The sequence below is a fragment of the Erpetoichthys calabaricus genome, chromosome 5 (assembly GCF_900747795.2).
Source record: "Erpetoichthys calabaricus chromosome 5, fErpCal1.3, whole genome shotgun sequence".
In the NCBI taxonomy this organism is placed as follows: Eukaryota; Metazoa; Chordata; class Cladistia; order Polypteriformes; family Polypteridae; genus Erpetoichthys; species Erpetoichthys calabaricus.
Window position 1 is genome coordinate 53777506 of NC_041398.2, and position 24084 is coordinate 53801589.

Sequence of the window (24084 nt, forward strand, 5' to 3'; positions counted from 1 at the left end):
CCTACTTGCAGGCCGTGGTTAGCATATCCAAGGCCAAGCTGGCGGCAGACTACCATGGCCTCTTTGGTGCTCCAGCCTTCTCCACAAATCAGCCCCCACTGGTGTGTTCCATTGCTACTTGTCCCCACCTCCACTCGGCCCTCATATTGAGTGCGCCCACCACTCAAGCGAATCTGCACACCGCCAGACAAAATGGTACCAGTTAGTGGTTATTTAGAAGCCGGTCCTCCTTGTTCAAAGACGAACAGCTTCTGTTTTAACAATGCTTGGCTGAGGCAGAGAATATTCACTGTTAAAGGGCTAAGTTCTCATAGGCTCATATAATGTTGGACCATTACTTTTAATTGAAAAATATAAACTTAACCATCTCTTTATTAGTTTAATGTGTCCTTTGTTCATACTACGTGGGTCCACTTTGTTGTAGTTTTTCCCAGCAACATCTTGTACAAGGCACTAAATAAAATCTGGACTCCAGTCAAATTAAATAATTTCTCTGTAGAATTTTAAGTGTCCAATTAATTAGAAAATATGCTACCAAAGAAAATTAATTTCTTCTGCCTTAGCCAATCGTGTTAAGATACAATTATTAAAGTTCTAACATATTACCTGTGCTGATTTATTCATTTCCACTATGATTAACGTATGGCTGTAGTTAACAGAATAGTCTTGTGGTTTAGAAGTATAATTTAGTGTTTTTGCATGTTTTAACTGAAATAGATATACTGTATCCATTTCAGACCCACTGAGTTCAAATCAAGGCTGCAGACTCTGGACCGTCCAGATCAGATCCTCACTGAGCAACTTACTGTTTGAGATAACAGCAGATCAATAATGTAATCAATTACACTCCTGTTGCTTTGCTTTGTTTTGCCATTAATTAGCATTTGTATAGGGCCAGAATTGTTGACTGGAACCAAGACGTCATTGAACAAAAATGCTTTTATATGTAAACACTGAATTCTGAGCTTGGTATTACATTTTTTGCCTTACTAATTACAAAAAAGTAACCTCCAGGAGGCAGAGAAATGACAACATTCTTTAGTCTAAAGGTTAAATGCCAGCAGTGTATTGATTGGATATTACTCAAAGACCCAAAATCACAGATAAAGTTCACGTTTTCAAGAACTTTGAACCTCAGTTGGTTCAGTTTGTTTAGAAAGAATATGAACAAAATGTGCACTGAACTTGAATATTTTAATGTGTTCCTGTTTTCTTATAGTAGAAGTATGTGTCGTTATTGTCCATGCTTTTTATAGCAGCAGTAGCTGATTCTTTCAGTTTGTCCTGGTTTATTTATTTTTATCAGGCCGTATTCACAGTCGTTCCATCATTAAAATTAAGATCATAGGGGCAGTATGTACAGTATCTACATTTTTATTTGCTTAGTATTAAATTATATACATTATTTTTATTTCATTTAAAGAAAATTAAAGTAAATTAGAGAAAAAAATCAGTACTTTTGTGGAAAAGGAGATGCTGACAAATACTTATAGAAATTATTCATTTAAAAAATATATAACTATTTAACAAGTAATTCTTAATAAGCAAACATTAACTATAAACTGTGGCCTTTATTTCACAAAAGAACACAAACATAAACAAGTACCTTTTAAGTGTGAACTTGCAAAATATTATAGCTCTGCCATGACACTGAAGCTACTACAGGGAAGATCAGTCTGCTTCTGATTTCAGATAAGTTCATACAAATATGGGATTTTACTATTGGTTTACTGATGCTCACAGGTATTTCATTTTACTCTGTGTATTAGTAAATGTTGTGCTGTTTTTGGAGCAGCTCCACTGATGACCGTCATCACATCAAAGACAAGGTTAGCCCCAGCCTCACATGTCTCATTCTTCCCTAATGGCCTTCTCGTCACACTAACGTTTGAGAGACACTTTACTTTTGATAAACTTGTCACAGTGAAAATTGTTCATTTAAATCAGCACAGGTACACTAGTTTTGCAAAATTAAGATTTTTACAAGTAGTCCCTTTCAACCAGAGTAAAAATGTGAATATGCTTACCTTTCTTCTGTTTGTTAGTTTTTGGACAATGCCTTTATAAAACTCTTTCCATTATTTAATCATGATTCATAAAGCTGCATTGAGAAAAAAAACTACTGCCTTATGCTTTGCTTAGTTTACATGCAATTTATTGACGCTCCTGTTATCGAGCACTTATATTAGCAAGTTATGGACACTCTGATAGATCTGTAAGTGCATGTAACACTAGCTACAGTTAATACAAAGAATCAAAAAAATCTGTAAAGGCGTCAGGCAGTTTAGTTTAGTTTATTCATGCCTCTGGTAAAAGCACTTCATTTTCTTCTTTGACTTACTATACCTCATATCTGGTTGAAATGGCCACTAAGAAGCACACAGTTTTTATGCTTAAAAATTCAGTTACAGTTGGGACTGTTTAGAGCCATGCAAATCTTAATCATGGAGAACCCATCCTTCTTATGTGATGAAATTTCAGTAAATATACTGTACATTTTCCTGACAGGATTTCTAATAAGCGTGAATGTTTACAAACATATCGAGAAAGCTTGAACTGGCATTTCAAAGTTAGTTCTGGCCTGAAACTATTCAGACCCATAAAACAATGGCCACTGACTAGTCAATATTTAAGTAATGATTTAGTTATGCATAAGATAAAACAGATTAAAATAAAATCCTAGAATGCTGTCTCATTCATTTTGCAAAATACCAATCCTCTTTACAAATGTATATTTAAGGTTACAAACATACACTCTTGTGGGGTTACATTGGACCCAATCAGCACTATACTTCCACCAATGAACTGAAATGCTTAGAAGGACCCGTTTTTTTGTTTTTTTTTAATAATAACTGTTTGATGCCCGTGAGCTCATTCTCTTTCTAGGGTCCTTGTAAATTAAGCCACAGCCAAATATAAAAAAGAAATAACATTCTGCTATCTAGTACCCTAGAGAAGAATTTACTTTGCTAAGAAATACGTTTGTTGAAGCTAACCTGTCATGTGACAGAATGGCCTGTTCTTGTTCATCGTAATCTAACGGGAGTGCAGTGACACTGCAGATAGCACTGCCAATTCACAGGATCTGGACTCTGATCCAATTTCAGTTATGGCTATAGTGTATTTAATGTAAAGCTGTATGTTTTCCCATGTGTTTGGATGGCTTTACTCAAGGAATTCCCACAACCATCTTCAGGTCCGAAGACATGCTGTCCATTTGCATGGTGGCTGCACTGTTAAAATGCGAGTGCTCTTGGCTTCAGGGCACACAGCTGTAATCTCATTCTATATTTAAAACTATTCTGTATTTGGTGACCATTTGTTTTACCACTGTGATGATTTGGATTTTTAAATATAAGATTATATTAGCATTGCATTCCTCTTGTAATGAACAGCTGGGAATTATCAATCAGCTATAACATCCTACAATTATTATGTCACTTCATTTTGTATTCTTCTACAATTTGTTTTTAATTTTCAAGCTATGCCTTCTTAAATACAAATGCTGCTGACCATTGTGGCGGCCAGCCGGGACACCCCTTCGATGGGTATTCAGGGGGAGCAACCCTGGACGGTGCAGTATCTGCCCCGGACGCTGGATGGCCGCCCCCCTGGGTTGGAGCGGTGCCTCAGTCTCTCGCAGGGCTTCATTGGAGCTGGAGTTCTCCACAGCCCTGTTGGGATCTGGGGTAGTTGCCAGGGAGCGTGGCATGGGTCCCTGAGCCCAGCTGGACTAATCTTCAGCCCCACCTGGGAGTGCAACTGGAAACAGGTGATCAAGCACCTAGAGCACTTCCAGGAGGGCCATAAAAGCAGCCAGCAACTGCCACTCAACGGCCAGAGTCAGGAGGCACAGGACAAAGCTTGTGGAGGAGTGGTGGTGGAAGAGACAGGAATGTTGTAGTGTGGTTTTGGTGCTTGGGACTGTGTTGTGGCTGGGGGGGATTACGGGGAAGATGTGCCCTCCAGCTGAAGAGAAATAAAAGTTTATTTATTTTTATACATGCCTCCCGTGTCCAATCTGTGTCGGGTCAGATGCAATATAGCACCTTTCTTACACTATATAATAATAATAATCTAATATCAATGTCAGAATGATCCAAAAATCCCTCAAAATATTGAACTGCATAGTATCACAAATAACAGTTCCATTTATTATGTTATACTGGAATGAAAACTGTCACCTGCCTCAGTTATGTGGACGTGTTGTTTCAGTGATGCAGGGCACATCCACAACAACCCAGTTTACTAATTTTCTGAACAGGCACATTTTTGGATTGAAAGTTGGAGTGCCAGGTTGAAATCCCCACAGAGATGTGGAGCACAGCTGAATGTTTGGACTCCATATTCTAGAAATGTTTAAAGGATGTCAGCATCTAAAACAACATTATTTGATGTGTATCTAATGTAGAGAAGTATACCACATAAATGAAACATAAAGTCCAGCATTTCTAAAACAGCAGTTGGTAAAAAGGTAACAGCAAAATGTAGCTAAATTCTACTCGACTGTAAGTTAGAGCATTATTGTGTTAATAATATTTGTTAATAAAGTTTTTCTACTTTAACTTGGTGGTTGTCATAATCCAGTTGGCTTGCACTTTCCCCTTCAAGCTCTAACATCAAAGTATTGTTTTGAAATGAGTGACTTTTAGCAATTTAAAGGGTTTAACGTTGCAAGTCTTTTGAACATCCCTCAAAGAATGAAGACAAAGCAAGTTCAGTATGAATACTCTGCATCTTTCTAATAACAGAATCGCATATATAGTTTCACCTCTTCTTTCCACTTGCTGAAACAATACAATTGTTCAACAATTAGAGAACTTTATCACAGTAGTTTTAAATAATGTTAAAATAACGTCCTGCAAGGTTAATTTTTACTTTTATTAGGTTACTTTCTTAACATTAAATGAAATTTTAAAAAGTCCTTAGAACACAGTTACTAATCCCAAAATATCCTGGATGAATTACTGTATGACACGTGCTGGGATGACATCTGGATTCTTCACAAAGCTTGCTAATCCTTACTGCCCAGTGAAGGCTGAACCTCAGCTGGACTTTAGTAGTTGACAGCTTAATGAAGCTCATTATGGAACCAAGTATAGAATTAAATGAATTTTGAGGTTTCAGTCAACATTTCCATCACTAAAATATTTCTACCTGTATGTATATCATGTTGTTTCTTACAGTATAATATTGTTAATGGCATCAGCAGCACTGTGTTTTATCAATTACTGTATATAAATATGATAATTCTGATCTACCTAATTTACCTAAATTGCTTAATTAACAGGGAAAAGAAAATAGCATAAAAAGGATTTCTGACCGAGTTCTCATACCCCATATAGGGGATGTTGCACTTGATCGAAGCATCCTCAGAATGCTGGCAGTTCTCAGATGTGATGTTTTTATACTGACAGTTCCAGATGGATTTTTCATTGCCAGTACACTGAACTTCATTCATATGGATAGGACCCATGCCTACAAAATGAGAAAATGTTCCATTAGCTGAAAATAAATAAAACAAACAAAAACTCTTTGCTGAACATTTCCCAGGAGTTCTCACTTTTATATAACATATACGGTATGATTGTGATTAAGTGACCCATACAGTTAAGAGAAGGCAATGTGCAATGTTTAAAAAAAAAAAAAAAAAAAACTTTTCTGTGATCGTGACATGAGCCATTAGTTCCATTTCTTTCCTTCTGATGTCTTAATCAATTAATAGTACTGTGAATATGATCTTAAATGGAGAGAATTCGGGCAATAAGTATATCATGCCTATAAATGTTAAAGAAAAAAGGTTAGATATACCTGGTTGCGGCTGCCTCGCTAACCATAAATGGTCTTAAAAGGCAGAAGTACACCTCTTGAGTCCACAAACAACGCACCCTGTAGCAGTTCTCCGCGTTTAAGGTGGGATTACACTGGCAGCGAAACTCAAACACCATGTTGACCTTTATTGACTGAAGTGCTTAATGCTTTTGGTTAAATAATAAGTACAGAAAAACTCTGAGGTATTTATTAATATAGGCTCCAAAAGAAAAACAAAACACCACTAAATTAAGGAAAGAGTTTATAAACAATGTGATACTCCATCATTATTAGCCAAATACTTTAGATTGTCCTATTCTAGAATGACTACAATGTCCAAAACCAAGGGCATTCTCGGCCACAAACAAGATTTTGTTGGGCAATATGAATTTAAATAAATTCTAAATAATCTTTACTTGTATTACTTGCATAATCCTTACCAGAACATCTGTAAGAGGCCTATACATATTCTTTCCAAATACATATTTAGTGTAGCACACTAGTCATAGTCTAGCGGTGTAATTGTAAATCCTCTAGTTTTAGTTAGCTTTTTAGTTTTCTAGTTAGCATTCACTGGTATTGGTATAGTTTTGTCCTTGTTTATAGCCTTGTTATATTTTATGTAAAGGTTTTGTAAAAGACATCACAGCTTGCATGGCTGGTCTTTTTTGAGTCATCACTTCCATTTGTTCTGGAAGCTTTGGCAGTGCTGCCAGCAATGAGCCTCAGACAGCTGTCCTCCAAAAACAAATGTGGCTGTCAAGTACTCTCAAAGAAGCACTAGTCATCGAACTTTAAGTTACAGTAGTTGATGTAGGATGAACTGAAAACATGGACAAGTTTCTCAGCATTTGAAAAGGAGAAGAATTAGGGAATATGGGCTTTGTTATAGAAATGGAAGTAAGAAAGTTTCTTAACTTGATAAATGTAGTTAGATTTCTAGCAGAAGAAGAAAGTCTAACTGACAACATCCCCAGGGATGAGTTAGAAGGAGCTCATGTTCTTAACTAGCACCAATAGTTTTATTACAGTTTAATTTAAAAGAGATTAATTTCACTGCGGAAAGCTGTGAGCTTAAAAGCTCTGATGAACCTTCACTTTTAACAGTGAAATAGATCTGAATATGACCTGCATAAAAATAATAACCCAGTCCAAAGCTATGAATAATACGGCCAAGGGGAAGCATATAGATACAGAAGAACAGATGGACGAGGAGAGCCCTGAGGAACTCCTTGTGTGACCGGCGCTGAACTGGGTCTGCTGGAGGGCAGCACCAGAGATACCCAGAATGTTCTCCATTCTAGACAGTAGAGTGTCATGTCTGATAGAGTAAAATGCGGAACTGAGGTCTAACAAAATTAATATTCTGGTTTGTCCAGAGTCTGCTGCCATAAGCAAATCATTAGTTATGTGAAGCACAGCAGTTTCACAGCTGTGCTGTACTCTGAAAGCAGACTGAAACGGCTCCATCAGTTAAGCAGTTAAGTAGTTAAGTAACTGGTCAGTTGGCAGGCCACTACACGCTCAAGAATTTTAGAGAAGAAGGGTAAATGATATGCTGACAATTGTTGGGATTATCAGCATCAAAATCAGACTTTTTTTAATGCTGGGGTTACAGAAGCAATTAAAGTAGCTGGCACGGAACCTGTGTCAATTACATATTGTAGTAGTAGTCAGGATTATGGCGTGAAGGCAGGATTTGAGAAGTATGGTAGGGATGGGGTCCAGTACACAAGGAGTAGGCTTCATCTTACAGACCTGGGGCCTCGTGTATAAAGGGTGCGCATGCAAAAAATGTTGGGTATGCCCGTTTTCATGCTCACATCGAGATGTATAAACACTAAACTAAGACTAATGCTACACATTTTCATGGCAGCCTCAGACCATGTATATGCACATTTCTGGTCGGTTTTGCAAAAGGGTGGCACCCAGCATCAAAATAGTGCTACTGTTTCTGTGTGGTTTCCCTTTCTTATTTAATTTTGCCATCATGATATGGGTTTTATCAAATATACCAAAATTAATTGCATATCGTTTACAAATTTAAAGCACTTGACTTTAATCACTCTGTACCAATATAATGGTGTATGGAATGGCGAAACTATTTCAACTACCATGGCTGCTTTAGTGTTGTTAGAAAATGTCCAAATTGAAGAATTAGACAAGAGTGTGTATTTAGAGATTATACTGACTTCTTGTCTTATGATGATAACTGGCTTCTAAATTGATTTAAATTTTGTAAGAGCCACCCTCTTGGAGCTGTGTGCTGAACTGTGACTAGCTTCATGACTGCAGACTTTGAGGAACTGTGCTCTACCTATTCCTTTGCAAGTTCTGTTTACTCCTCAGGGTTTTAGCCACAGGAGCTTTTCAATGTGAAATCGCTGACTAATTGGGTATTTCTTAGTCATCACTGAGTCATGCTATGCCAGCTGTATGGCTGGAGCAGACGACTGCACGCACATTGCTATAAAGGTGTCTTCACAGAATTAATTTGCTTATGTAAATATAAATAATTTCCACTCTATTAATGTGCTGCTCGATAGTCCACAGGAAATGTGTCGCATTGTACAAGCATGTAGCGTGCTGTTTAATGTGGCACACAATGGTGACTTGCCTGTACCTGAAGAGATACGCTATGATGAACTTGATCCGCCAAATTGAACAGCGTTACAAGTTCATTTGAATGTAATCAGCATAATGTAAAAATAGAATATCAAATGCAGCATTTAATTTTTAATCAGTTCATTTAATCTGTGGTCAATATAACATAGTACAGCATTTATATTCCTTAGTTCATTGGTCACATCTCTTACAGCATCCCCTATTGCATTATGTGGCTCCAGAACAGCGTTCATCTGAACGTGGCCTGATGGTCGCCTGGCGATTTCTGAGGCAGGGATGTGTGGGCAGCTAGCACCCGAAGATGTGCTTGCCACAGCAATACCATCACCGCCTGCGGTCACCTTTTTTAATATTGTCTGAAATAGAATAAACAGTAATACTGCATCTGATGCCTACTTATTTTGCCTTATTAAACATGGAAATTATTTATGCAGGTATGGATAATGATGAGCAAAAAAAAAAATTAAAACTCACTTTCACCTGCTGGTAAAATGCCAGTTATATCGTGGAGCTGAACATTTAAAGGAAACCTCCATGTGTTTTAAAGGAGTTATTTTAGTGATCAACAAGATTATCTAATGTGGATGGAATAAGGGAAGACAGATAAAGATCAGTAATTGATCTAGCAGGGACAGATGGTTTTAAGGTTTCTAGGAGAAATCTGATGTTGACAGTTAAGAGTGGGAAGATTGAGACAGTGAAAAGTGCTGCTTTATGGTCAGAGAGGCCCAGCTCCAATATGTGACCACTAGAGTGGGTGGGAAAATCATAATGCTGCACCACGTCAAAACAGTCCAGTAGAGATAAGAATTTGTTTGTCAGTTTACATGAAGGATCATAAATGTAGGTATTGAAGCCACCTACAAGAATGACTACCTGAGAAAGAGAACTTAATGGAATTAGCAGTTCAGTCAGATCAGGTAAAAAGTGGAGTGCCAGATTTGTTATGAGTTTTACAGCCAGACTCTTGAAGGACAATGGACATTCAGTTCTTTTGATATTTAGCTCAGATTTCACAATTACAACAAGCCCTCCCCCCTTGTCTTGAGCTGCAAGCCCTGTAAAGAAAAGAACCAGATGGAGTCGCCCCTACTAGAGACACAAACAAGTTTGATTTTTGCCAAGCCTCTGTTAAACTTAACATTTCAAAGTTGCTGTGCGAGTGCTTTCCCACTGATAAGACTTTGTGTTAAACTAGGCAATCTTTGAGGTAGAAAGCGTGTTGTGCACAGATCAAAATCCAGAGTTTCTTTCGATGTAGCATACTGTAGATTTGGTACCTTAACATCCTAATTCCCAAAACCATGAGTAGGATGACATATTTCAGAGCAAGTGGTGCTGGTGAACTTCACAGTTGCAGCCAGTGAAGAATACAAAAAGGCAATCAAATTGGCCAGCAGGGTCACCAGGACCTTCAAAGACTTACGGGTGAGTTTGGGCATCAGTTCAGTTCTTTATTGAAGGACATGTAGTGCTAGCATTGATCTAGTATATCAAAGAAAAGGGAACATTCCCAAAAACTAGATCTCCACATTGTAAATAGAAATGTTCACAAATCAGACACGAGCCAACAGAAGGGCAATCGAAGAAAGTTTTTTATTCAGTGAACCAAACAGAAATTCAAATCAATTGTCCCAGAGGCCAGCCAAGACATAATCCATAGAAATCACAAATTTTAACAAAAAGCGAGTGTGGGCCAGCATTCCCTTCCTGCCACTTGCTCTTCATCAAACCACATCTGCTTTGTTTAGAGAAGATTAATGCTTTTTTTTACAATGTAGAATAATAAAATCAGATTCAACTGGGATGCCTTTGTCCTGCAGATTTTACTCATTTTCCACATGCCTTTATGTTTGAAGAGAAGATTACAGTTGGATTACTTCCATCTGGTCAGGCTGTGTATATTCCTTTTCAGCCCCTCATAGCTTCACTATATGCCAATGGGATTTTTTTAACAGAATTTGGACTAAAATTATATTCTATATGTACAGAAAGTGTTAAAGATATATGTTACAGTTGCTGAAAAAATGTTTAGTAAAAGCACAAGGCCATTTCTACATTTTTAGAAGTATTTGTAAATAAACAAAAATTATGAAATTGGATGAAAATTTGTTTTTGCTCCTGCCAGACTTTTTTAAAGGCAGCAATGTGGGTTCATTGCCTTGCCTTCTTCCTTCTCCTGTCAAACATCCAACTTATAACTTGGCCTTTTTCCAGTCATAATTCTAAGCAGTCTGCCCTGAATCATTTCCGAATAAAACATCTTTTCTCTTAAATGAGACGCTGCTGATGCCAGCATTCTCCTTGTAAATACCAGCATGGTTGTGGTAGTTCTCACACAGAAGTCAAGATGTTGTAGTTGTTAAAATAATATCTTTCAGTTTTCTTTATTTAGGCCTAATAAGTATGAAGCTGCAAAGCAGTTTTCATAAAAAAAAAGCAATCAGTTTGACTAGGGATACAAATAAGAAAGTGTTCATGTCTCTTATTACATATTCACCACTAGGGAGCTCCATAAATAGGCAATAAGCAAACACAAGACTAATCATGGCGGCCTAATACTGTATTTTCTATTTCAACAACATGCCAAGATTTCCACGACACACAACTGAGAGAGTCAAGCAGGAGCCAAGTTTGGTGACAGAAGAATCTAAGAGGCCCTGAGGAAAAAAAGTATAAAAATCAAACAGGCTAGAACAGCCAAATTCTAAATGGATTCCTGCTGTTTCCTACTGCCAAGTGTGTCTGGAATAGTGCTGGGTCATCTTCAGTATTGGTATTCACTTTTCCGGCTTCGCTTCTCGGTTGTTGACTACTGGACTCTTATACAGTCTATCATGCATTCCATTCACCTCTGCTGCTTTCCTGCCAGCACTGTGATGAGGATACCCTGCCACCCTGTCGAGGCTTCCTGTGACCAACACAAAACCCAACTACATATGACTACCATTTCCTGATAAAGCATATGTGTCAACATGTAATGATCCCAAAACAGAACATGTAGGACAATCTGGGACTGATGTCTTCCTGAACAACCATTTGCACGAGGCTTGATAAGATGTGCCATGGAATGCCATTTACTAGCCATGGAGTTTGTATCCCCAGCCACAGGGGATGCACAAACCAGTGTGTTTCTTTACGCCGGTCCCAAGCCCGGATAAATGGGGAGGGTTACATCGTGAAAGGCATCCAGTGTAAAATTTTGCCAGATCAATATGCGGATAAAAATACAAATTTCCATACCAGATCAGTCGAGACCCAGAATAACAATGGCCGCCACCAGTACTGTTAGCCAACAGGGTGCTGGCGGAAATTGGGCTACTGTTGGCCGAAGAAGAGGGGGGAGACGTGTCCGGAGACAGGAGGAGAGGAGGAAAGTAAAGAGAGTGGAACTGAGGGTAGGAACTTTGAATGTTGGCAGTATGACTGGTAAAGGAAGAGAGTTAGCTGATATGATGGAGAGAAGGAAGGATGATATATTGTGCGTGCAAGAGACTAAATGGAAGGGGAGTAAGGCCAGGTGGATTGGAGGTGGATTCAAATTGTTCTATCATGGTGTGTATGGGAGGAGAAATGGGGTAGGGATTATTCTGAAGAAGCAGTATGTCAAGAGTGTTTTGGAGGTGAAAAGAGTGTCAGACAGAGTAATGATTATGAAGCTGGAAACTGAAGGTGTGATGATGCATGTTGTTAGTGCATATGCCCTGCAAGTTGGGTGTTTGATGGATGAGAAAGAAAATTTGTGGAGTGAGTTGGATGAGGTGATGGAAAGTGTAGCCTAAGGACAGACAGTGGTGATTGGAGTGGATTTCAATGGCCATGTTGGTGAAGGGAACAGAGGAGATGAGGAGTTGATGGGTAGGTATGGTGTCAAGGAGAGGAATGAAGAAGGTAAGGATAGTGGATTTTGCAAAAAGGATGGGCATAGCTGTGGTGAATACGAATTTTAAGAAGAGGGAGGAACATAGGGGGACATACAAGAGTGGAGGAAGATGCACAAAGGTAGATTACATCCTATACAGAAGAGTTGATCTGAAGGAGATTGAACACTGAAAAGTGGTGGAAGGGGAAAGGGAGGGAGGGAGGGCAGTGCAAAGGATCAAATGGTTGAAGTTGAAAAAGGAAGACTGCAAGGTTGAGTTCAGGGAGGAGGTGAGACATGCACTGGGTGGCAGTGAAGAGCTGCCTGACAGCTGGGCGTGACATCTGGACAGAGGAAGGAGGAAAAGGAAACCTGGTGGTGGAATGGGGAAGTACAGGAGAGTATACAGAGGAAGAGGATGGCGAAGAAGAGATGGGATAGTCAGAGAGATGCAGAAAGTAGACAAGAGTACAAGGAGATAAGGCACAATGCAAAGAGAGGTGGCGAAGGCTAAAGAAAAGGCGTATGATGAGTTGTAGGAGAGGCTGGACACTAAGGAGGGAGAAAATGACCTGTACCAATTGGCTAGACAGAGGGACAGAGCTGGGAAAGATGTGCAGCAGGTTAGGGTGATAAAGGATAAACATGGAAACATACTCACAAGCGAGGAGAGTGTGTTGAGCAGATGGAAAGAGTACTTTGAGAGGCGGATGAATGAAGAGAATGAGAGAGAGAGAAAGTTGGATAAGGTGGAGATAGTAAATCAGGAAGTGCAATGGTTTAGCAAGGAGGAAGTAAGGACAGCTATGAAGATGATGAAGAATGGAAAAGCTGTTGGTCCAGATGACATACCTGTGGAAGCATGGAGGTGTTTAGGAGAGATGGCAGTGTAGTTTTTAACCAGATTGTTTAATGGAATCTTGGAAAGTGAGAGCATGCCTGCGCAGTGGAGAAGAAGTGTACTGGTGCCGATATTTAAGAATAAGGGGGATGTGCAGAGCTGTAGTAACTACAGGGGTGTAAAATTGATGAGCCACAGCATTAAGTTATAGGAAAGAGTAGTGGAAGCTAGGTTAAGAAGTGAGGTGATGATTAGTGAGCAGCAGTATGGTTTCATGCCAGGAAAGAGCACCACGGATGCAATATTTGCTCTGAGGGTGTTGATGGAGAAGTATAGAGAAACCCAGAAGGAGTTTCATTGCATCTTTGTTGACCTGGACAAAGCATATGACAGGGTGCCTTGAGAGGAGTTGTGGTATTGTATGAGGAAGTTGGCAGTGGCAGAGAAGTATGTAAGAGTTATACAGGATATGTACGAGGGAAGTGCGACAGTGGTAAGGTCTGCAGTAGGAGTGATGGATGCATTCGGCGTGGAGGTGGGATTACATCAGAGAATTGGCTCTGAGCACTTTCTTATTTGTAATGGTGATGGACAGGTTGACAGACAAGATTAGACAGGACTCCCTGTGGACTATGATGTTTGCTGATGACATTGTGATCTGTAGCGAGAGTAGGGAGCAGGTCGTGGAGACCCTGGAGAGTTGGAGGTTTGCTCTAGAGCGGAGAGGAAAGGAATGAAGGTCAGTAAGAACAAGACAATATATGCGTATAAATGAGAGGGAGGTCAGAGGTATGGTGAGGATGCAGGGAGTAGTGTTGGTGAAGGTGGATGAGTTTAAATACTTACAATTCAGAGTAATGGGGTTTGTGGAAATAGAGGTGAAAAAGAGAGTGCAGACAGGGTGGAGAAGAGTGTCAGGAGTAATTTGTGACAGATGGGTATCAGCAAGAGTGAAAGGGAAGGTCTACAGCACAGTTGTGGGACCAGCTATGTTATATGGGTTGGAGACGGTAGCACTGACCAGAAAACAGGAGACAGAGCTGGAGGTGGCAGAGTTAAAGATGCTAAGATTTGCATTGGGTGTGACGAGGATGGACAGGATTAGAAATGAATACATTAAAGGGTCAGCTCAAGTTGGACGGTTGGGAGACTAAGTCAGAGAGGCAAGATTGCGTTGGTTTGGACATGTGCAGAGGAGAGATGCTAGGTATATTGAGAGAAGGATGTTAAAGATAGAGCTGGCAGGTAAGAGGAAAAGAGGAAGGCCTAAGAGAAGGCTTATGGATGTGGTGAGAGGACATGCAGATGGTATGTATAACAGAGTAAGATGCAGAAGACAGGACAATATGGAAGAAGATGATCCGCTGTGGCAACCCCTAACAGGAGCAGCCGAAAGAAGAAGAACAGGAGTTTGTATGTGATACAAATATCATCTGTGTGTAGGTCACTCCAGACCAATCAACAGTTGGCTGTCTTTCATTCGATTCTTGATCATGTATCACATGGTTCTGTAAACCGATTTTCATAAATATCAGATTACTGCTTCTGAGTACAGCTATGTTTTCAAGTGCATATGCAAGTGTCAGCAGAGGACTTCTACATTATTTATTTTGATAATGGAGTTATAATACTGTGAACGAACAGGTTGGTTATAGTTTGGTTTCAACAGATTATTCAAGAAATCTCCGCCAGCAATACAAACCATCATTTTCCATTAATGGGTCAAAGGGGGCCCCATGTGGAAGAAGAATCAACTGATGTTATTCAACAATTAATTCATTAATGATCAGTTTTGCTTTTGTTATCAGATTACCAAAATGTTGGTAGAGCTGCAGTTTAGTTTTTCACTTTTGTGTCTACTGCCACTAAAGGTCTAGCACAATAGGAAATGCCCACTTTGTCCTACAAAACCAACAGAAGGCTCATAGATGTTCTAGTAATTTTTATGTGTGTATACTCCTTGTCTTTCCTTATTACGTTAAAAAAAAAAAAAGACTTTAGTCTAGAAATACAGCTGTGCCAATAACTAATGTTGAGGTCAACTTGTACTTTGCGTTCCTAGATGAAACATAGACTGAAATTTAAACAAAAGCTTGAACATATTTTTAAGTGTATATCTATATATACATTACATAGAATGTATAATAGAATAGAATAGAGTGGTTCAAAGTCACAACTTAGGGATCATTACATTTTGAGATTCTTTAGGTCACATTATGTGAACATGAATAGACGATCTACAGTATGTTGGGCTGACTGGTTTATAATTCTCTAAACTACTAATTTTATAAAGTAATGCTAAAACTGAGTTTAAATTTGTTTTAAAACACACAACTATGTAGAGCCATGAGGATGTTTTTCATATTGAACGCTGACAATAGTAATGTTACTGCAAAGCCTTCTGAAATGTAGAGTAATGCTTGTGGGGTTACTTGTTCACAGAGAATTAGGGCACTATCATCCTATGTCAAAGGTTAGAAATGTTTGTGCCACAAAATAAACAACAGCACTATACTCACTGTATATTTTTCTTACAAGACAAGCATTAATTCTGTTGCTAGTGGTAGCAGCATGCTTCCAGCAGTCTGAGATATGGGCATGGGCATAATGCCCAAACAGCTGCAGTAACTTGAGCAAAGCCAGCAAAAGCTCATGTAAAAGGATGAAAACTTTAAATTACCAAACACATTATGTCAATCCAAAATCTGAGAATCCTGAGTAAGATGACTGGTACTCTTTGTCAAAGAAGACAGGAATATTGGGGATCAGGATATGAGCTTACTTCATGATGTGACTGTCCACTGCAGCAGTAGTTTAATGTGTCACTTGTTATGTCATGGACAAAACTGCAATTGTGCAGAGCCATTAAAAACTACTTGGCCTTATTCTGATTTCTTCTCTTACTACACATTTCTGACCCTAAATCTAATATAAAATGAAGGGCACCTTTGTGAACAAATAACAATTTTTTAAATCCTATTCCAGTTGTCCAATATAGAAAATTATCCAACTGCAAACTGCACTGTGTGAAAAAGTAATTGCCTCCATAGTTAAATTAAACCAATTAAAGGGGTAATTTGAGTCAACTGATTAAATATGACCAGCCCTACTCATTCTAAACCTCTTACCAACATAATCAAGTAAACAGCACAAAAATTCAACAAGCTCATAATTCCACCATCAAAGGAAACATCTAGAGAGATTGGAAAAAGGTTGACACCTGTCAGTCTATATAGGGCTACAAAAGCTATTTCAAAGGTTCCAGGGCTACATCAAACCACGGTAAGAACCCTAGTCTTCACATGGAAAATTCTTGGAACTGTAATGAATCTGCCCAGGAGTGGCCTGCCTGACAAAATGACTCCAAGAACCCAGCACAAAATACCCAGAATGTCACAACTGGTCCTAAAAAGAATGCAGACTTCTCTTGCCTGATCAAAAGTCTGTGCTCATGACTCCACAATCAGAAAGACACTAAACAAAAATGGGCTTCTTCGTGCCTGGTGTAAAGCAAACACAGCAACATCTCACAGTAAGGATATCACTCCAGCAGTCAAACAGAGCAGGGGTAGTGCAATCATGTGAAGATGAAAAGAACCAAAATTAAAAGTTTGGACTTAAGTAATCAAACGTAAACCCAAAAGTGATGCTATAGAAGGACGTGAAGCAAGTAGTTCAAGCTGGAAAACCGACAGCTGGTATTTTTTGACTCAGGAAGGTCTAAGACGTCAAGATTCATGAAAATCTCAAGATCAATTTTTTCATGATTCCTATACTTTCTCTATAATAAGTATACAAATAAGTAAAAATGAGAGACAGCTTTGTAGCTCCCTATTAAAATTAATTGTCTGGAATTCTATTTACATAATATAACAATACATTCAGAAACTTGCTTCATCTAATTCAATGCTGCAGAGGTCTAAAACCTACCCTGAGCAAGCCAGGAGCCAAACTTTGACTGAACACCAGTCCATTGGAGTGCCAACTTAGAGTCAGTAGTTAACCTTAATGTGCATCTGATGGAAATGCAGGAGCACAAACAGCAAGCACTCCACATAAACACAAGAAGGACAAGCAAGAGTGACTGAGATGCATATTTTATTTAGTTAGCGTGAACTGAGCTAGCTAATCAGTATGACACAGTGGCTAAGGCTTTGGACTTCAAAACCTGCTACTGACACTGTGTGACCACGAGCAAGTCACTTCACCTGCTTGTGCTCCAACTGGAAAAACAAAAGAAGTGTAACCAATTTTATATCTCAGATGTTTAAATCGCCTTGGATAAAATAATAATTAATCAATACTTTCCCCTGCTCAGCTGAAGCAAATCCTTTAGTATAGAAAATAACAATCAGCTGTTTAATCTTTCTATTGAATTCATTCATTTGATTTCAGTAAATTGACAGATATCATTTGTTAAATGTATTTATTTAGCAGGTTGGTTTGCATAAAATGTACAGTATCATGAACTATTTATTTAAAATATGTGTACAGTTAAAGTGGGCCATGCATTGCAGTACGTGTTGCTACCTTCTCACTGCAACCTCTCTTCCGCCTTCCTCATTTTGTTCTCCTAGCTTCTCTGTTTTTTAAATTTTTCTAAAACTGCAACTCTCTATGTCAAACATGTAGGTTTAATTCTCAGCTTGGTTACTGTCTGTGGAATTCATAAATTATTCCAGAGGTCCCGAGGAAAGGAAGTAACAAACAAAAGATGGGATGCCATTTCACTGCAGGGTTCGCTGACCCACACAAGCGCATTCACTTATGGAAAGGGCCAATGTCAAAGCACCCAAAGTAAATCCCTGTGCTTGTAAGAATGTGAAGACTTCCCACACACACACATGGTGACCAGGCTGTGAATTGAATGCAGGTCTCCAGGGCACTAAAGAACTAAAGTGTAAATGCTGAGTAGCTGTATAGTCCAGAGTCAAAGTGGTAAAATATAATATTATAAAGGTCATTTGCTGGACCTAACTACATACGTATGATAAGGACAAACATTTTCAGATAATTTGTAAAGTGACCTGCCTTGTCCCATGCGAGCTCCAGTCAGGGCTTCTTTGGCACTGCCAAACCCCAGCTCTCTACAGACAACAGAGGCAGCCTGCAAGTTCCATCGATCATCACACACAGTGCCCCACTCATTGTTCTTCAGGACCTCGACTCGGCCTTCCCCAGTTTTAGCACCACCTTTTAAACGTACCCGAAGCTGAAAAAAAGTTAAAACAGGTTAAATATAAACAATCAGAGATGGGAAATTGCAGTACAAATGCACTGATTTCTACAAGTTTGGAGGTAATGTCATTCTGATTAAAATGGTAGCTGCTTCTTTCTTCTATGCAATTAAGAAGAACAAAGTCTTCTTGGTGAGAAAATGATGGCCTGCCCATTAGCAAAGAATAACATGCCATGGCTCCAAATGAATAAAGCACAATAAAGCTCATCAACTTACTGAAGTTGCTTTCTTTTTTTTCTGTCCATTCCCAGAAGCAAACTGAGGTCCAGCAACACAGCTGACCACTACAGGCATACCACCCTCACAGGGCGCTGTAGCATTAGCTTTGTAAAACTGCAGGGGACACACTGACAGGTGGACTTCACTACCAGTACAGGCCACAGAGTGAATTCGGTAGGTGTTTTCTTGCCTTTCTGTAAACAACCTGGGAGAAAATCATTTAAATAAAAGATAACAGAACTTTCATTGAATCCCTGAGAAAATAACAAATGTTAATGCTATACTGTTGGACATGATTATTTGCTTAATGATAAAATTGAAACTTTGAATAAATGTGCAGCAGATGTACAAGTATACTTCTAAAATAGATAGATCTTTATTGTCATTGTCACTTTTACAAAGGAATTAGGCATGACATTTAAGACACAAGAAGTGTCATTTGGAGAGGTGACAGTGCACCCCGTTACTACCAAGAGTAAGTGCAAAAGGTGGCAATGTAAAATGAGATCATTTTATTAAAGAGCAAAAATTATTATGGAATTATATGATCAGATAAAACAAAAAATATCCAGTTGACAATGAAAGTTACAGGAACACAAAATAATGTTTGAAAAATTATGATTATTTTTGCATACAGGGTAGGATTCAAAAGTAATGAGCCTTTGTTCAAAAAGACAAATTTATTGAGCAAATCGGTACAACTAATTAATAGTCTTCAAAATAGGCACCTCCTGCATCAATACACTTTTGTAGGCGGCTTTTCCATGACTCGAAGGCGTCCACGTAGGCCTGTTCCGAGATGGCTGCAAGGGCTGCCTTGACATTTGCTTGGATGTCCTCGATCAAGTCGAAGCGTTTTCCTTTCAGCGCTGATTTTAAGCGCGGAAACAAGAAGAAGTCAGAAGGCGACACGTCCGGACTGTAGGGAGGCTGGGGGATCACCGGAACGTTCACCCGGGCCAGGTAGGCGCTCACGATGAAGGCGGTGTGGCTGGGCGCGTTATCGTGGTGAAGCTTCCAGCTGTCCTTGATGTCCCTTCGCTTGCGCGCAACGCTTCTTTTCAGCCTTTTCAGGACTTCCAAGTAGTAAGCAGCATTCACGGTCTGTCCTTGCGGGACAAACTCGTAGTGGATGATCCCCTTCACTCCGAAGAAGGCAATGAGCATGGTTTTCGTCTTCAACGCGTACCGTTGCTCTAACGAACTTTCCATTCTGCCATGTAATGCACTACCGCACAGGGGTTCCCGTCAAGGCCGATCCTACTGCTCCGTTGTGAAGCCAACACCCACCGTTGCCGTCACTGGCAAGTGGGGCGCGCGGCGAGGTACGTTCTCGTCAGAACAAAATGAGGCTCATTACTTTTGAATCCTACTCTGTATAAAACAAAACATTACATTGTTAGAACAGACACTCCATGAGATTTGATGCCAACTTGGAAATCCTGTTCATTTGGCAAGTGTTATAAACTAAACACGCAGTCCCACTTGTCAACTCAGTTAGCCACTAAATTGCATCTTGTCACCTGCAAAGGGTTTGCACAACAGTTTGCACACTAGCAGAGTCCTACGGTGTCCAAGAACCTTGGGCACAAAGTGTGCACCTGTTTGTTTTCTTTGCATTGATGCAATTTTGTTCATGCAGGCTTGGCAAACCCTGCTTCCACATGAAGTATGTTATGCCTCTTATTTCAGATACTGGCTTAGGTAGTAGGGCTCATCCATTATATCAGCACTGGGAAAATGAAATCAAGTCCTGGAACCTCTCTGTGGGACCACAAACAGAATACTACTCTGTCTGTGTGTCCTCTTCAGAAACAGTAGCCTTGGTTTTGCAAAGCAATTCGTTAGCCTTTAGGCCCCGCTGTCGCTCTAAAGAAATAACTTATCATGCATAGCCAATCAACTTTCACTTCATATATTCTTGGCCAGTGTTTTTTGTGTCGTTGAACATAAGGAATGGCTCTTGTAAATGTAACATTTATTTGTAAAAGCTTAAAGCCAACTGTTGACATCATAAAGACTAAAAACAAACCTCACATTCTGGACAGATGATTTTACTTTTAAAGATAATATGGGTTATGTTTGGAGTAAAAGTAATATACAATATAGTCCATTAATACAAGGCACTGAATTGTGTGAGCTGCATTTTCTCAGGTCAGAAATATTGGCTGTACATCTAGTTAACTAACAGCAGGTTTTCAGCTTGCATGCAGATGGATCAGTGTAGAATTTGGAAGCCAAATCCATTTTTCCATATGATGAAGAACTGTGAACATCTAATGTGAGAAACAGAATATAAACTTTGAACTGGTTCATATGCCTGTTAAGTCACATAATGGTGAATAATGTGTCACAGTCCCATTCTGTTCATGCAGATAAGATAGAAAACCTGAACTGTCTTTGCACTTCAGTCTTTTTGTGTGTACTTAATAAACACATATTTTCTATTTATCTGTGCAATGATCTGTGGGTCTCTAACCCATTTTATCCAGTTCAGTTGCAGGAAGTAATCCCAGTCAGCACACCAGGTCTTTGCTGGACATACACTGGGCCAGTTTCCAGTTAACCTAACACATACATCAGACAAACATGAACAGAACATATGGTGAGATACAATGACCAGGACTACGTGAGCTCTGCACAGAACCTCAAAGGGTTTAATATAAGAACTTAGCATGAAGGTAACATATAAAATAAGATTACCTGTGGTTCTGTTTTGCCTTTTGACATTATTTTGGGATTCCTTAAGAGAGTTTTTTTCTCTTGAGCAAACACACAATAGCTGCACTTTCTTTTATTTTATATCATATGACAAAAATGTACTACTTCTATTCACAGGGGCTTATTCATTAGTGCTTTTTCCTGTTTATGCATCATCTTATCTCCCTAGACATAAATGTAACGGCAGGACATTTTAAACACACGACTTGGTCATAACTGGTGTCTTTGATGAAATTATTTATTGAGTTGTTGAGTAGATGGTAGTGTTGCTATTGTGTTTGTTTGCATACAGGTTTGCTTAGAACAGACACTCCTTGCCTTCAATAATAAGGAATAACAGATTAGTGTGACCACCTAAGGGTCTTATATAATTCCAATACTACTACATGAGTAAGGGAACTGTTTGGTAGCATATTGTTTACTAGCAAGAGATTTGTCAGGTTTTGACATGCAACTAACACAGAAATCAATGTAGCCTCAGTCAGTCTTAATGAAAAACAACTGTCAGCTCTATATTGGAAACTTGACTTGATTGGACATCTCATAGGGATCAGAGGTATTTTATGGAGTAATTGCAAACACTGGGAAACAAATAGTGGGGGTGATATGTTTATTTGAAACACTAAGCTGCATACTCGGTACAATTTATGACTATAAAGCAGGTAATGCATTAGTAAGTGAAGTCGTCCTCAGCTTGGGAAGCACTTCACATAAGTAAACAACTCATTTGATACACCAGGAACCTCAACTAGAGAACAACTACCGTGGATGAAGGAGAACAGCAGCCCTAAATTGACAAAGCATCCTTGAAAAACTGGCACAAGTAAACAGTAGTCAATCAGTGCATCAGCCTCCTCTTCACGCATGCTTTTCCAGTCAATCAGAATGCAACACAGTATGTATCTTTTTTGGTCAGGAATTTTTAATTATGCCAACTGAATCCAATCTCTGAATAAATATATTTATAATTAACTGGATTTCCTAAAGCCCAAAAGCCACCTAAGACCTAAAAATGTGGACATGCTGTTCTGAAAAAGTGAAGCTATTAGTGATATGGAACAGCTAAAAAAATTATTGAAAATTAATGTGCATTCTTCAAAAAATAATTTGCTCATTAAAGTCTAACAAAAATAAGCAAATATTGTTTTTCTGAAGCTAATGGACTTATAATCGCATTAAGCGTGTAATACAAAAGCATATACATAAGAACTGAGTTGCCAGGCGCAAATTATTAAGCAGACATTAGTAAGTAGACAGCGTCCATTTTGCTGTGCTCCAGAAAACAGGAAAAATTGAAAATAAACAATTTTCCCCAACATTACCTTCTACCAGAACTGGTCCCCACAATGATTTTTGGTTTAGATTTAAATTTAGATTTAGATTTCACCCTATAAACAAAACAAAACAAAGCAATAAAAAAAAACGAATATTCGAGTGACTGCAAGAAAAGGAATAAAAATACTGCTAAGAAAAATCACTCACAAATGTAATCAAAACAAGATACATACGACAGATATGTTTTGTTAGAGACTCTCAGCTCTTGAATTGAAATGGCATGTTTAGTTTTACAGCTTGAAGTATTCTAATCTTTTAATTTTGAATATCTTTGCAACCTGATATTCTTTCACCTATTATGATATTATCCTGACATTTCCATTGGGTAAAATACCTATCAGGGCCCTGGAATTTCCTTACAGGCTACACACAGACATTTACAGAGGGAAGAAAAAGTCCTGCTAAACAATGAGAGAAAAAGGTGCGTTTTTACATTTTTCATTTCTGTCTACTCTTTAAAAAGACAGAACAGTTTGAGGCCACTTGCATTTTAGAGAATGTCCTAAACCAAGAGGTTAAGAGAGGGTGGAAGCATAGTATTTTCAGAAAAGACTGTGTGCAGAAGGAAAGTCCATTACTGTAAAATAATTTCAGTTTACACTTTATTAGCTGAAACAAAGCATTTAACTGTAAATTGATGAAAATCTCAAAATATGGAGCTGATATGATGGGTCTCTTCAGCATTACAGAAGTAAAAAAATGAAGTAACAAATCTCTAACTTTAAAAAAAGGATACTAACCTCTACAGTAAGTGGGCTTTCATAAATCAGGCCAAGCAGTTCTGTGTTTGCGTTTTTTTCTTACTATACATTTCCTATGTATTAAAAGTCCATACCCATTTCTGCTAAAAATGTGCTACAGTACAATTTCTTGTGAGACCTAAGCAGTTCAGACATTGCTGCTTAATGCCACAATCATTTTACATTATTTATCGTATATGTGTATATGACAAATATGAACTCATATGTAAGTATCAGTATTGTAATCACTTTCACATCTTAAACCATTAAGAAAAAAGGGATATTGAAGCACATAATGTATTAAAGAATAATATTTAAATGTAATCATTTTATTGTAGTAAAATTTGTAAATGAAGCAATTAGTGAACAAGACTTTGAAAGGGACATTGTTCCACCCTCATAACCCACACTTATAATGTTAAGGGAAAATTTTTTCAAAACAATTAATACATTCAGTGATTGGAATGGAATTTTTTTTTTATTTGTACAGTAGTTCCTGGTTATTGCACCAAATATTCAACCACTTAAATGTGGGGATATAACTGTTGAATTTGTAGACATGAACATTTTCCAGGATACTGACTGCACTTCATACTGTCATCTGACAGACGTGTATTTGAAAAAGTTTCCCTTAACCAAGCAATAAGCAGGAAATTGGCAACACTCTACAGAGTTAGGAAGAAAACAAACC

General features: G+C 38.6%; 1 protein-coding gene across 6 annotated transcripts in view; it reads right to left on the bottom strand.

Moving 5' to 3' along the window:
* Nucleotides 1-24084, bottom strand: part of loxl3b (lysyl oxidase-like 3b) — a 147557-nt gene that overhangs the window by 27051 nt on the left and 96422 nt on the right. For 3 of the 6 annotated variants that reach the window (XM_028801541.2, XM_028801543.2, XM_028801542.2), the window contains 4 exons: nt 18595-18802; nt 18171-18351; nt 5324-5478; nt 6-173 (listed from right to left, as the gene is read on the bottom strand). In XM_028801541.2, coding sequence (XP_028657374.1) covers nt 6-173; nt 5324-5478; nt 18171-18351; nt 18595-18802 — 712 coding nt within the window. Of the gene's footprint in view, nt 1-5; nt 174-5323; nt 5479-18170; nt 18352-18594; nt 18803-22640; nt 22707-24084 lie in introns of all 6 variants that reach the window. The other 3 variants (XM_028801539.2, XM_028801538.2, XM_028801540.2) reach the window with 2 other exon arrangements.